The 12,459-nt window shown below is 35.5% G+C and overlaps 1 protein-coding gene across 1 annotated transcript; it reads left to right on the top strand.

Moving 5' to 3' along the window:
• Nucleotides 1-1,962: 1,962 nt before the first annotated feature.
• LOC127102706 (mitogen-activated protein kinase kinase kinase 18) lies at nucleotides 1,963-3,477 on the top strand. Its single transcript, XM_051040052.1, has one exon. The coding sequence runs from the start codon at nucleotides 2,244-2,246 to the stop codon at nucleotides 3,450-3,452; it is 1,209 nt and encodes a 402-aa protein (XP_050896009.1). The 5' UTR covers nucleotides 1,963-2,243; the 3' UTR covers nucleotides 3,453-3,477.
• Nucleotides 3,478-12,459: the final 8,982 nt, after the last annotated feature.

The raw sequence follows: 12,459 nt of genomic DNA, 5'->3' as shown, positions 1-12,459 counted from the left end.
AATAGCTTATAGAGAGGGAAAATAAAGAGACATGCAGTATATGTTATAATTTTAGTGTTTACTAAAGGGGACCTTAGAGGGCGCTTTTTTAAAAAAAGCGCCCTCTAAAGGGGGCCTAAGAGGGTGCTTCTGAAAGCGCTCTCTAAGGCTTTCCAAAAGCGCCTTCTAAACTGAAAATGTACATGGACTTAGAGAGCGCTTCTTCAAAAGCGCCCTCTAAGGGTAACCTTAGAGGGCGCTTTCACAAAAGCGCCCTCTATTGTTGTCCCTCCATTTTTTTTTTGGCTTCACTTTAGAGGGCGCTTAGTGACAAAAGCGCCCTCTAAAGGGGGCCTAAGAGGGCGCTTCTAAAAGCGCTCTCTAAGGCTTTCCAAAAAGCGCCTTATAAACTGGAAATGTACATGGACATAGAGAGCGCTTTTTTAGAAGCGCCCTCTAAGGTTACCCTTAGAGGGCGCTTTCATTAAAGCGTCCTCTATTGGTGTCCCTTCATTTCCTCATTATTTTTTCGCTTCACTTTAGAGGGCGCTTTGTTACAAAAGCGCCCTCTAAAGTGCGCTGTCTATTCAAGTTGTTCGCTCCTTATTTTTTCTCTTCACTTTAGAGTGCGCTTTTGTAATAAAGCGCCCTCTAAGGGGCGCTGTCTATTCCAGTTTTTGGCGTAGTGAGAGAAAGGTAATTGTGGACTCGAGTCTTACTTTGTCTCCTATTTATGGTGTTTCGGACGAGTCGACTTTCCACTTTTTTGTCATTTGTGACTTAGTTAACAATGTCTGGTATAGGATTTACAATGTTTTCTTTCTTTAGTTGGCAAAACAAAGTCTAGGTTTTTTTTTTGTGATTTGACATGTTGTGATCTTGACCGTTTGAAGAGTCCATAATGAGATTATATTTTTTGGTTCTTCAACAAACATGAAAGATCTGAAGGAGAGAACTATGTTTTTTGGCTTGTAAATAGTTTTGGGTAGATCAGAGGAGAACTCTTGCACCTTTACGTAATATCTTTAGAACTTTATCTTTTAGACTGATCAATAACAGATAAGATTATGGTCAAATTGAGAGTGTGATTGTTTCTTTCTTTCTTATCTTCGTCGTCTTTGATTCGAGGTTGGTGGTTCAGCTGGTTTGAACTCTATCTTAATCTTTAACTGTTCTTAGAAGGTAATGTTTCTAGAGTTAAATTACTTGGTTGTTTATTTTTTATTTTTTTATTTTTGCCATGTAACTTCTTCTTCTATTTATATTTGTTTAATTTCTTTATTGTAATTTTTATATATATATATATATTGTGTCAATCGTCTACTCATTTATACTTTGGACTTTTTTCCTTTATTATTAATATTTATTATTTGCCTTTAAAAAAAGTCTTAGCCCAATAGTGAAATGTTGGACTTTTTGTATAATTTCAAATACTTCTTTAAACCATTCCCTAAAATGTCTATACTAAAAGTACTCTAAAATACAGACCTAAGAAAATATACTCCTAAATAGCATAGAAATACCAAACAAGGAATTTTTCTATCCCCTTTCATAACTTCTAGTAAAACCACCTGCACTAGTTGACTTATACTATTCATTCCCCACCATAATATCTCACACACAAGTTGTAATTTGTCAAAGATACCAACAAATTCACACTCTAGAATTCTACAATTCAACTCTCTACCAAAATTACTAACCTCAAACCAAAATACATAATGCCAAAGTCCAACCGTTTTGGTGGTTCAACACTTCAACCCACCCAACTCATCTTGACCCATCCACCTCTATATTAATTTTCAAACAATAACTAATCATGCCATCTCATCTACCTCATCAACACTCCAACACCTTTTCCTCTTTATTTCACCGTCTACACTCAATATTCGAGTTCGGTTGCATTTCACACACACCCTTAAAACATCTATTATAATAAGAACCATTCCCACGTGTTAACTCCCAATTCTATTGCCGACGGAAAATCTAAACCACACAAATTTGAACACATCATTCACTATAAGACTCTTGTTGAAAACATTGACAACAACTTTCAAGAGAGAGAAGAATAGATAGAGAGTGAACGCCAACCAAATTAAGTAGCCAACTCAATCAAAAGGACCCTTTTCATAAAACCATCATTCAAAGCCACAATAATATCACCACCAAAAAGATAAAAGTTACACATATAAAAAGGCCACAATAACAAACTCAAACTCAAACTCAACATTCCACCACAAAACTTTTTTTCCTACTTCCTTTCAAACATGAAGTGGAATAGAGGACACATTATAGGCCATGGCTCAACTGCCACCGTCTCTCTCGCCACCGTTAATGGAGAAGTCTTCGCTGTGAAGTCATCGGAGGTATCGTGTTCCGAGCCGCTAAAGAGAGAGGAGAGAATTCTATCTTCTCTATGTTATGCCAATCCTTATGTTGTTACTTACAAAGGGTGTGACATTTCTACGGAGAACAACAGCAACAAGCTCATGTACAATATTTTCATGGAGTACATGCCATTCGGCACGGTTAGTCAGCACGGTGGTCTGCTCGACGAGCAAACCATCGTGTGCTATACAAGGCAAGTTGTTAATGGGTTAGAGCATTTGCATTCAAAAGGGTTAGTGCATTGTGACATCAAGGGTGCTAATATCTTGATTGGAGAACAAGGAGCCAAAATCGGAGACTTTGGATGTGCTAAAAGCGTAAACGAAGCGGCCGCACCAATCCGCGGTACGCCTGTTTTTATGGCACCAGAGGTGGCGCGCGGCGAAGAACAAGGTTATGCTAGTGATATTTGGTCACTTGGTTGCACTATAATCGAAATGTTCACCGGTTCTTCACCTTGGCCTAATGCAGATGACCCTATTTCAGCACTTTTTCATATAGCATACTCCAATGAAGTTCCAAGGATTCCATTTTCATTATCTGATCAAGCAAAGGACTTTTTAGAGAAATGCTTAAGGAAAAATCCAAAAGAGAGGTTCACAGCTAGTCAACTTTTGAAGCATCCATTTCTTGAAGAATTAAGTTCTAGTTCTAAGCAAGTTGTGGAATCTAATTCATATTCACCAACAAGTATTCTTGAACAAGGCTTTTGGAGTTCAATGGAAGAATCAGAGAGCCTTAAGTTTAGTAATTTGATTCACACCAAAAGTGTTGACACTTTGGTGGATGATAGAATCAAAAGGTTAACAGGTGAGCCATGTTTGGCATGGTGGCATGATGATCATGATGATGTTGATGAAAATTGGATCACAATTAGAGAGAATGAAGTTGATAGTTTTTGCAATTGTTGGTCAGAATTAGGTTCAACAAGTGATGATGAGTTGGCTTTGAAAGGGTTGGTAGAGAGTAATGTGAAAGATAGAATTAGTGGGCATGTTTGTAGGGAAGGTAATTTTGTAGGTAGTAATTTTAATTTTCATGTAGGTATTGTAAAGATGCTATTTCCATCAACATTAGATGGTTTATAATTCAAGTTTTGATTATTCAAAATTATATTTTCCATCTCTCTAATTATTCTTATATTGAGCTTACACAACAACTATTCATGAGTCATGGAAAATTTAATGCAAATTTTATACATTTTATTTAAAAATAATGGTTGAGGTCATGGATCAACAAACTAACAATATGTTTGAATCATTTGGTTTGAAACTAAAAGTATAAAAAAAAAATAGTTAAGTATAATTAATTTTGATGTGTATTTTCAAAAGAAATATATACTTACGTAGAGATTAATTTCTGGAGTCAAACAGAACTATAATAGACCGTAAAATTTAATATTTTTTGTGTATTCAGAACTGAATTCGAATTCAAGACCTCTGATTACTCTCTTTTAAAATGAGTTTTCATAAAAATCTCAAGGATATATTTCAATAGTACAGCCTAAAGTTGTAGCTACATCATGAGTAAGATCCACCATGACCCTCCATAGTACATCCACCTAAAAAAAATGCTAGCAACCCTTCACTCCAAGATAAGGTATATGCCAAGAGTCTTAAAGAACCAATAAAAGTTTTTTAGTCAAAAAAGTAAATTTGAAACAAGAAGAAAACAAGGGAAACAGAACAAAGTGGGCATGGTTGGTCCCAAACCCTCCTCAACCTCTCTCCTATTATGAGTTAGTTGATTCCAATGGAATACAAGCATAAGGAACCAAGTGGCCATCCTTAATAGCAATGTCTCACACACTATCCTTTGTTAGTGATTTTGCTTTGTCTTTTATGGTAGGTTTATATGGATAATCTCACAATCCCACATGTTTGTTAGAACTTAAACTATCAACTTATTAATTTCAACTTTTCTTTTGTACCAAATAATAGGCCCCGGTTAAAGCATATCGAATATGCAGCAGATATTACGCTTGGTGGGTTTTTGTGGCAATGCAATAATTGGAATAGAACGAATAGAAGAGGACAAGTTGAAAGACATTAGAATCGAAGTGTTTGGTCAACCCCCACTATGAATAATAAAAATATTTGGAGGATAGAAACAAGTCAACTCCAAATACAAATCAAACTTTCTCTAAATCTAGTTGAGAAACTTTAGAATCTCATCATTTTAGAAAATATCTTATTATCAAAATCAATGTGGATGACTATCACCTTTGCAAATAGGGTAGCTTTACAATCTAATGGTAGCTTTGTCAAAAGTTTATGTATTGTTATTGGTCTTTTCATGACTTGGTGCTTAGAAGTTGTGTATTGTCATAGACCTCAAAATTCAATTCCAAATAACGTTTAATATCTCAAATTTCTCATTCTTAAGTTATTAGGACATGTAGTTATTTATGAACTTATTATTTATAGATGAAAAGTATTTTACGTGTAATTGACAACAACATACATATTGAGAATTATAAAATAAGAAGAAGGACATTAGGGGAATTTTGCAAGATTAATGAGGGGTATAATAGTATTTTACGCACCAAAGGTATTTAACGCAAAAATTGGAAGAAATTCAGAATTTTGTGCTCTTTTTTCTCCTTCCGCACTTGGAGTGGAGAGAAAATGGGAGATTTTAAAATTTATATGTTGCGTTTATTTTTGCAAGAGTCCATCCCAACTACCATTAATGATTTTAGAAGAAAGCTAAGATTTGAGGAACAATCATAAGTTGGGATGCAACAAGAAGATTGGAGGAAACTAGCAAGAGAAAGATGAAGAAGGACTTGGAGATCAAGAGCAATTTGAAGAAGAAATGAGATTAATTCATCATGCAAGCAAAAGCTTTCATCCTTAACCAAGGTAGATTTTCTGTAAGTTTTAATCTTAGTTACGTTTAGATAGAGTTAATTGACTGACATTGCATTAGAATCAAAATCAAATAGTTTATGAGTTGGAATTATACACTTAAAAGGAATGATGTGTAATAAAATTAAGGGGGAAAATTCCCAAATGAAATATGGTCGCCTAAGGGGTCCTGAGTATACAAGTCATCCAAAGTATACAAAGCAATGTGGCTGCCCAAAGAACTCGTTGGGCTTGAGCCAAAACTAACAACCTGTCTTATGTGATACACATGTTTTTTGAGGCGTCTTAGGAGAAACAACCATGGAATGTGGGTAGAAGGGAAAAATCATTCTTTCCATGATTGAAGGATCGTGACTTGGTCTCATCCGTTCCATGTTTCCTGAGAGGAATGGAAAATTTGTCTCATAGCTTTTTATCCCAGACCCAAATGATCTTTTATAAATGCCCTAATTCAAAAATGGAGAGGGGAACCACAAATTTTCATCTGACACCCACTAAGAGAAAATTCCTCATGCCCTCAGTATGAGTAGGCTTTCCTCAACTTCCAATTACCCAAAGCATGTCAAACTTAATCAAGGACGATGTGAGCATCCTTATTGCACTTTAGCAAGCACATGAATTATTCATCATTTGTATAAATCGCACAATTAGAGCCTTTTGATCCTACGTGAGCAGGTTCTCACCTTTTATTTTACATTTAGAAAATGACATGGAAGGGCATCGAACACCCACCTGAGTGGCAACGTTCGTTCACACCACAGTAGGAGGGTTGGTTAGAGGCGGAGAATCTAGCTCCTATCATAGAAGATATGCCCGACATGTCCTGTTTTTGGATGACACACCTCTCATCCCTACAACAAGTTCATAAAATAAGTCAGAACTAAAAATCGTATTCTCCAGAAAGGATGCCACATGTATACACCTCATGTCAATAATCCCATGGTTGTCATGGTGCAGTGTGACGATTGAGATATAAAGAGGAAACTGATTTATCATGGAAGCTCAATAGATGTCTTATTCTTGAATGTAATTTAAATGATCTGGTTAGATCCATATAATATCAAGATGTTCCATGGTTCTGTAATCGGGCTCTCAAGCGAGCACATGCATGTAAAAGGTCACATAACCCTCAAGACAATATTTTAGATGAGTGAGAATGCAATTATGAGCAAGGTCAAATATCTCATGGTAGACATTCATTCTTGATACAACATCGTCATGGGGCTACCCTCCCTTAATCTTTTAGGAGCTGCCTTGCTGACCTTGTAACTAATTATGAAATACCCACTCCCCTAAGAAAAGGTTAGTGTTATCCAAGATGATCAAGAGATTTCATAATAATTCTACTAAGGTAGCCTCTTGATAAGATGGACAGAGATGCCTGCAACTACCAGTCTGCAATCGATTCGCAGGAAGCGAATGTTATAAATTTAGATATTATGATAGATCCCGAGAAAGAAATATTGGCCCCCACAGAGGTGTGAAACCTTGTTTTTCAAGTAATATGCTTTCAACAAGGACATTAACTTTTGATTATGACAACTAAAGTATTATGACGAGTCAAACATGGACGATTAACTGGATAAAGATGTAAACCCATCTTTATGGTTTGATAAACTTGACGATACGATGATGGAAAACAAAGAATAATCTAAAGTGTCATCTTAAATCCACTTAAGCATTTGTAACACAAAGAGAAGTATCTGACAAAGTTTTAATGCAATATCTAGTGATCTTCTATTTTAGTAATGAGTGAACGTTTGTAAAAGCAAAAGGATATTATCGTAAAAGTATGAGGCTAAAGTACACAGACACACACAGTAAAACCTTTTCAAAATACTTTACCAAAAGAGAATACTTTGAAAAATATTTGGAAGTTGTGTCAGATGAATTGGGAGCATTCAAATTAGATACATGCAATTTTTTGACTTAGCTAATTGATTGGAGCATTTGTCTAATCGATTAGAAATGTTCAAACTTATGGCCCAAGCTATCTTGAAGGCGCCTTGATTATGTACAACGGCTAGAAATATTTTCCTTCCTTTTATGGAACTTACAAATGATTATCTTTAACTTCTAATCGATTAGGAATAAGTTTTAATCGGTTAGATAACAGTAAAATGAATTTATTTCATATTCCTTTTTGAGTCAACCTCAAGCCTATAAATAGATGTTCTATTTTTTGTTTCAAAGCATCCAAAATTGTGTTTTGACACTTTCGTCTCTCACAATATCTCTCTAAGCATTTGTTTTAACTTTCTCTCACAATGCTTTTAGTCTAAATGTTTTTGTGAGAAAATTCCATTTTGTGAGTGAGAACATCTTGTAATTTTGGAATGGATAGAATTCTAAAATTCACTAAGGAAACCTTTTCTGTATACCTTGTTTGAATACTGCCCAAATAGGGATTTGTTTGCATTAAATCCAAAAATTCACTAAGAAAAATGTTAGACAGAGTGTCAGAACAATCGATTGGTTCCCTAAGACATTCTATTAGTTCCCCCGTTTTTTCACATAACTTGAGTTCAGTGACTCCGATTGAGTTGTGGTTGGAAGCGTTGGGAAGATGACACGTAGTACTACCTTATAGTAATGCTTTAGAGGTTAAATATGTGTATAAGGATGTGAGAAAGAAGTTTAAATGCATAAATTGAGTTGTTTGATTCAAATGTTGGTGAGTAGTTTATGACTTGTCCGACATTGTTGAGCTTGATGTGTCATTGAGTTGAGTTCGTTATGTTTTAGAATTGTCTTGAATTAAGAGGGTTGAGTTTAATATAATTATAGTGGAGTCTGAAAAAGTTTCGATTGGAATATTGATAGTTAAAGTTGAGTTTTCTGGTATGTTTAGAGTCAAGCTGAAGAGTTAATGAGTTAAAGTTAATGTACGCCTTGTGACTCATAATTTTGAATAAAAAGTGAAAGAGTTATTGTGAGTTATGTTGAGTTATGAGTTGACCCTGTTGAATGTTGATGGTTCTGTAATGCTATATTTTACCTTTTTGGTGAGCATTGTTGAGTAATTATATGATTATATATTATGTTAAGTTATAATTATATATTATGTTGAGTTATGTCAAGATGTGTGGTTTAGAGAAGAACTATTGTGGTGGACTTATATTGGCGATGTTGTGGCTTCAGAGAGGAACCTGTGATGATTATTTCATTGATATTGTTTGTTTCATTTCATGCCTCGTGTATGTCAGAGATAGGTGTATGGACTTTGGTCCAGGGACAAGTTTCTAGTTCAAAGAGGGGACCAATGACGAGTCTAAGTTCAGATAGGAACCATCGTTGAATGGATTAATTAGTAACATAACTCTAATATCCAAATTTGGTACCAAATGCATTGGAGTAGAGGAGTTGATTACATTACATACATACATGCACTTCTGATTAAGGATTATTGTGAATGATTTATATGTTTGATGTTTGAGTCGGATATCCTTTGTTGTCTTATGCACCGCTAACATTTATGAATGTATTCACACCCTCTGTTGTTTTTGTGTTGTTCTTTACCCCTATGGTACAAATGCTTGGGTAGAGTAGCCTTAGTTGATGTTGAGTTGGAGGATGGCATAATGTCCTTCTTTGTTATTTTCTGCTTTTCGAGTTTGTTGTAGTTTCCGCGTATCGCTCTGATAGTGTAACATTGGGATGGGTTACCTTTTTCTGATTGTGTTTATGAGTTTTTTGGATTATCGATTTAAATAAAGGTTAATTATATTTTCTTGAGACAGTTAAAGTGATTTTGATGTTTTGAATTCCACTGCTTTAGATAATCTTTGAGTAAGATGCTTGTTGAGAATGTGTAACACCATTTTTGAGAAAATTATTCTGCGTATTTCGTTAAATAAAGATTTTGGGGTTTAGGTTGTTACATCAGACATGTCGGGTATAGACACTAGGGTGGTATGTCACTATTTCTCCATAGATTCCTTTGTGAAGCCTATGGCATAGAGAAAATGCAATGTTGGTGAAGAGAAGAAGGTGATTGTCGGTAAGGAAGTGGAAAGTTTGAAAATGTAGTTTTCATAATCGAGATTAAATACCCGACTTGGCTAGCTAATGTGGTCCTAGATCGAAAGACATCAAATAAATGGAGGATGCGCGTCGATTTCATTAATATGAATGCATTGTGTCCCAAAGATTTGTATTTTTTTCCCAAAAAGATTGACTGGTGATCGGTAAATTAGCAAGTGTACTAATCTTCCAAGTAGTAATAAGGGAAATTTCACCAAGTATCGATCTCAAGGACTGTTTGACGATACAGAGTTCTGGTTCTATCTTAGTTAAACAAAAGCCTTGGGGGTTTTAGATTATTTGTTTGAATAGTTGAAAATAAAGTACAATAGAAGGTAAAAACAACAGTTAAATAGATTAAAATATATTATGAGTGAGCATGCTAGGGAAGGTGCATTACCGGCGAGTATGGATGTCATACACCTCTGAAAAGTAGCAGGTGCATTATACAACCCAAATGGCATCCTTTTGTATGCAAAAATACCATAAAAAGAGGTAAATGTTGTCTTTTCTTGATCCTAGGGGGCAAAAACAATCTGATTCTACCCTGAGTATCCATCTAGAAAACAATAGTATTCATGACAGATGAGTCCCCCTAACACCTGAACAATAGTATTCATGACAGACAAGTCCTCTTGTAATCAATACACATCCTCCATCCAGCTACTGTGTGAGTGGGGACCAATTTATTTTTCTCATTTAGAATCACTGTTGTTTCTCTTTTTTTTTGGGAACCACATGTACGAGACTTACCCATGAACTGTCAAAAATCAGATAAATCAAACATGCGTCCAACAACTTCACCACTTCCTTTCTCACTAACTCTTTCATTGTTAGATTTAATCTTCTTTGGGGTTGTAGCAGTGATTTATGATCATCCTCCATCAGTATCTTATGCATGCATATTGTGGGGGTAATCCCTTTCTAGTCTCCAATGGTCCATCACATAACACGGTTATATTTCTTCAGTACCTGTACTAATTTATTTTCTTCTGGTTCCTTTAGCCCGAAGCTTATTATTGCTAGAAAAATTTTCTCAGAGTCTAGAAACACATACTTCAGATTTTCAGGTAACTGCTTCAATTCTGCACATGTCTCAGATTCCTTTTTGTTCTCAGCTTCCAATTGAACTCGTAAATCCTCCCACTGATGTGGTTTTGATCTCACCCATTGAGGTTATGCTTCCAACATGGTTAACACTTCTTTCTATTTTTATCCTTATTTTCCTCTATTTATTTTGCTGACCAACTGAGAACTCTTTCAAAGGTAATTTGGGGATTTGGCTCTTAACAAATTGGGCTACTGTTGCATCTAGCACCCCAACTGACCTACATGTCCCCTCATCATCTTTTTACTTCATAGCATTCCTAACACAGATTTTTATCTCTTCATCATAAACTTTGAGGGTCATGGTTCCCTCCTCAATGTCTATCATGCATCTCCCTGTTTCTAAGAAAGGTTTTCCTAGAACCAGAGGTATCTCTTTGTCTTCAGGAATCTCAAGAATATCAAAGTAAACAGGAAACACAAACTTATCTATTATCACTAGAACATCTTCTATTATACCATAAGGCTTTTTTACTGAGTCTTCGACAAATTGGAGTGTCATTCTGGTATCCTAAATTGTACATATTCCCAACTTCCTATAGATGGACAAAGGCATAAGGCTCACACTAGCTCCCAAATCAATTAATTGCCTCTTGAATTTTCTATCCCTAATTGTGCATGGAATAGTGGCTGAACCCCTATCTTTATTTTTTACTGGAATCTTCATACCCTGCAAAATAGCACTACAAGTTTCAGTTAAAAGTATAGGTTCGATGTCAATGGTGCATTTCTTGGAGATGATGTATTTCATGAATTTGGAATATATAGGAATCTGCTCAAGTTCCTCAGAGAATGGGATATTGATTTCAAGATTCTTAAACATCTCTAAGAACTTCTCAAAATTCTTTTCATGCTGACCCGTCTTCTTATTTCTGTTAGGATAAGGGAGTTTGATGGTCGGCTTTGGCTCTTTTGGTTTTTCTTTCTCTACCACCTGTCGTGTGCCTTCTTCTTCAGGAACTTTCTAGTTTTCTTTAATTTCTAGGTCCACTTCCAAAAGATGGTCTTCTTCCCCTGATTTTTCTTCAGGGTTTTCAGTTGACTTACCACTTCTAAGCGTCACAACACTCACAGTATTATTTTCTCCTAGATTAGTCATTATTGCACTAGGAAGAGACCTGTGTGCCTGAGTACCTGCTATCTGTTGTGTTATCTGACCCATATGAACTTCTAGATTTTAATAGATGTTGAAGTGTTCCTTTGACTATTTCTTGACTCTTCATGAAATTGGGAGTTTTGAACTGCCATCTTTTTAATGGCTAATTCCCAATCTGCCTTCTTAGGAGTTTGTTGCTGATATTGGTGTTGGAACTGACTCAGATAGTTTTGTGGAGGTCGAAATTGTTGTTGGTTTTGATACTGAATAAGAACCTGCTTTTGAACATTCCCCTTCTGATCTTTCTAGGAGAAGTTTGGATGATTCTTCCAACCTGGATTATAAGTATTATAGTAGGGGTTGTTCTTCTTCAGAAAATTAACCTCTTCAATTTGTTGCACAGTTGCAACATAATGCATGACATAATAAGGTCCACCACAAATTTCACAACTTACAGCTTGAACAAGTTGAACTTGAGCTACCTGTTGAGTACCTATATTCATTTCCTTGAGTCTTCTTTCAACTTCTATAATAACTTGGTCTTCTATCTTTATACTCTAAGAAATTAGTTTCAAATCAATCCTTCCTTCTGGTTTGCTCACACTCCTATCATACAACTCTAAGTTTTCATTTACAACAATGACTTCTATAATCTTCTTGATACCAGTGGCTATTGTAAAATCAGATGAGCCATTGACGACTGTATCAATAAGTTGTTTGGTCTTCAACCTGAGGCCATTAATAAACATTTGCATCTGTTCAGTATGATCCAAGTTGTGAGTAAGACAAGCAACCAATAATCTCTTGAATCTCTTGTATGCATCACCTAATGATTCTCCATCCTTCTGTTTAAAATTCATAATATCATATATTTTCCTCATAAAAACAGAAACAGGAAAATACTCATTAAGAAAATTCGTTTCCATCTCTTCCTAACTGGTGATACTTCTAGCAGGAAGCAAATAAAACCATTATTTTGCATCTTCAGCTAAAATGAAC

This window comes from Lathyrus oleraceus, chromosome 7 (genome assembly GCF_024323335.1).
Source record: "Lathyrus oleraceus cultivar Zhongwan6 chromosome 7, CAAS_Psat_ZW6_1.0, whole genome shotgun sequence".
Lineage (NCBI taxonomy): Eukaryota > Viridiplantae > Streptophyta > Magnoliopsida > Fabales > Fabaceae > Lathyrus > Lathyrus oleraceus.
This window is presented reverse-complemented; position numbering and strand designations above follow the sequence as displayed.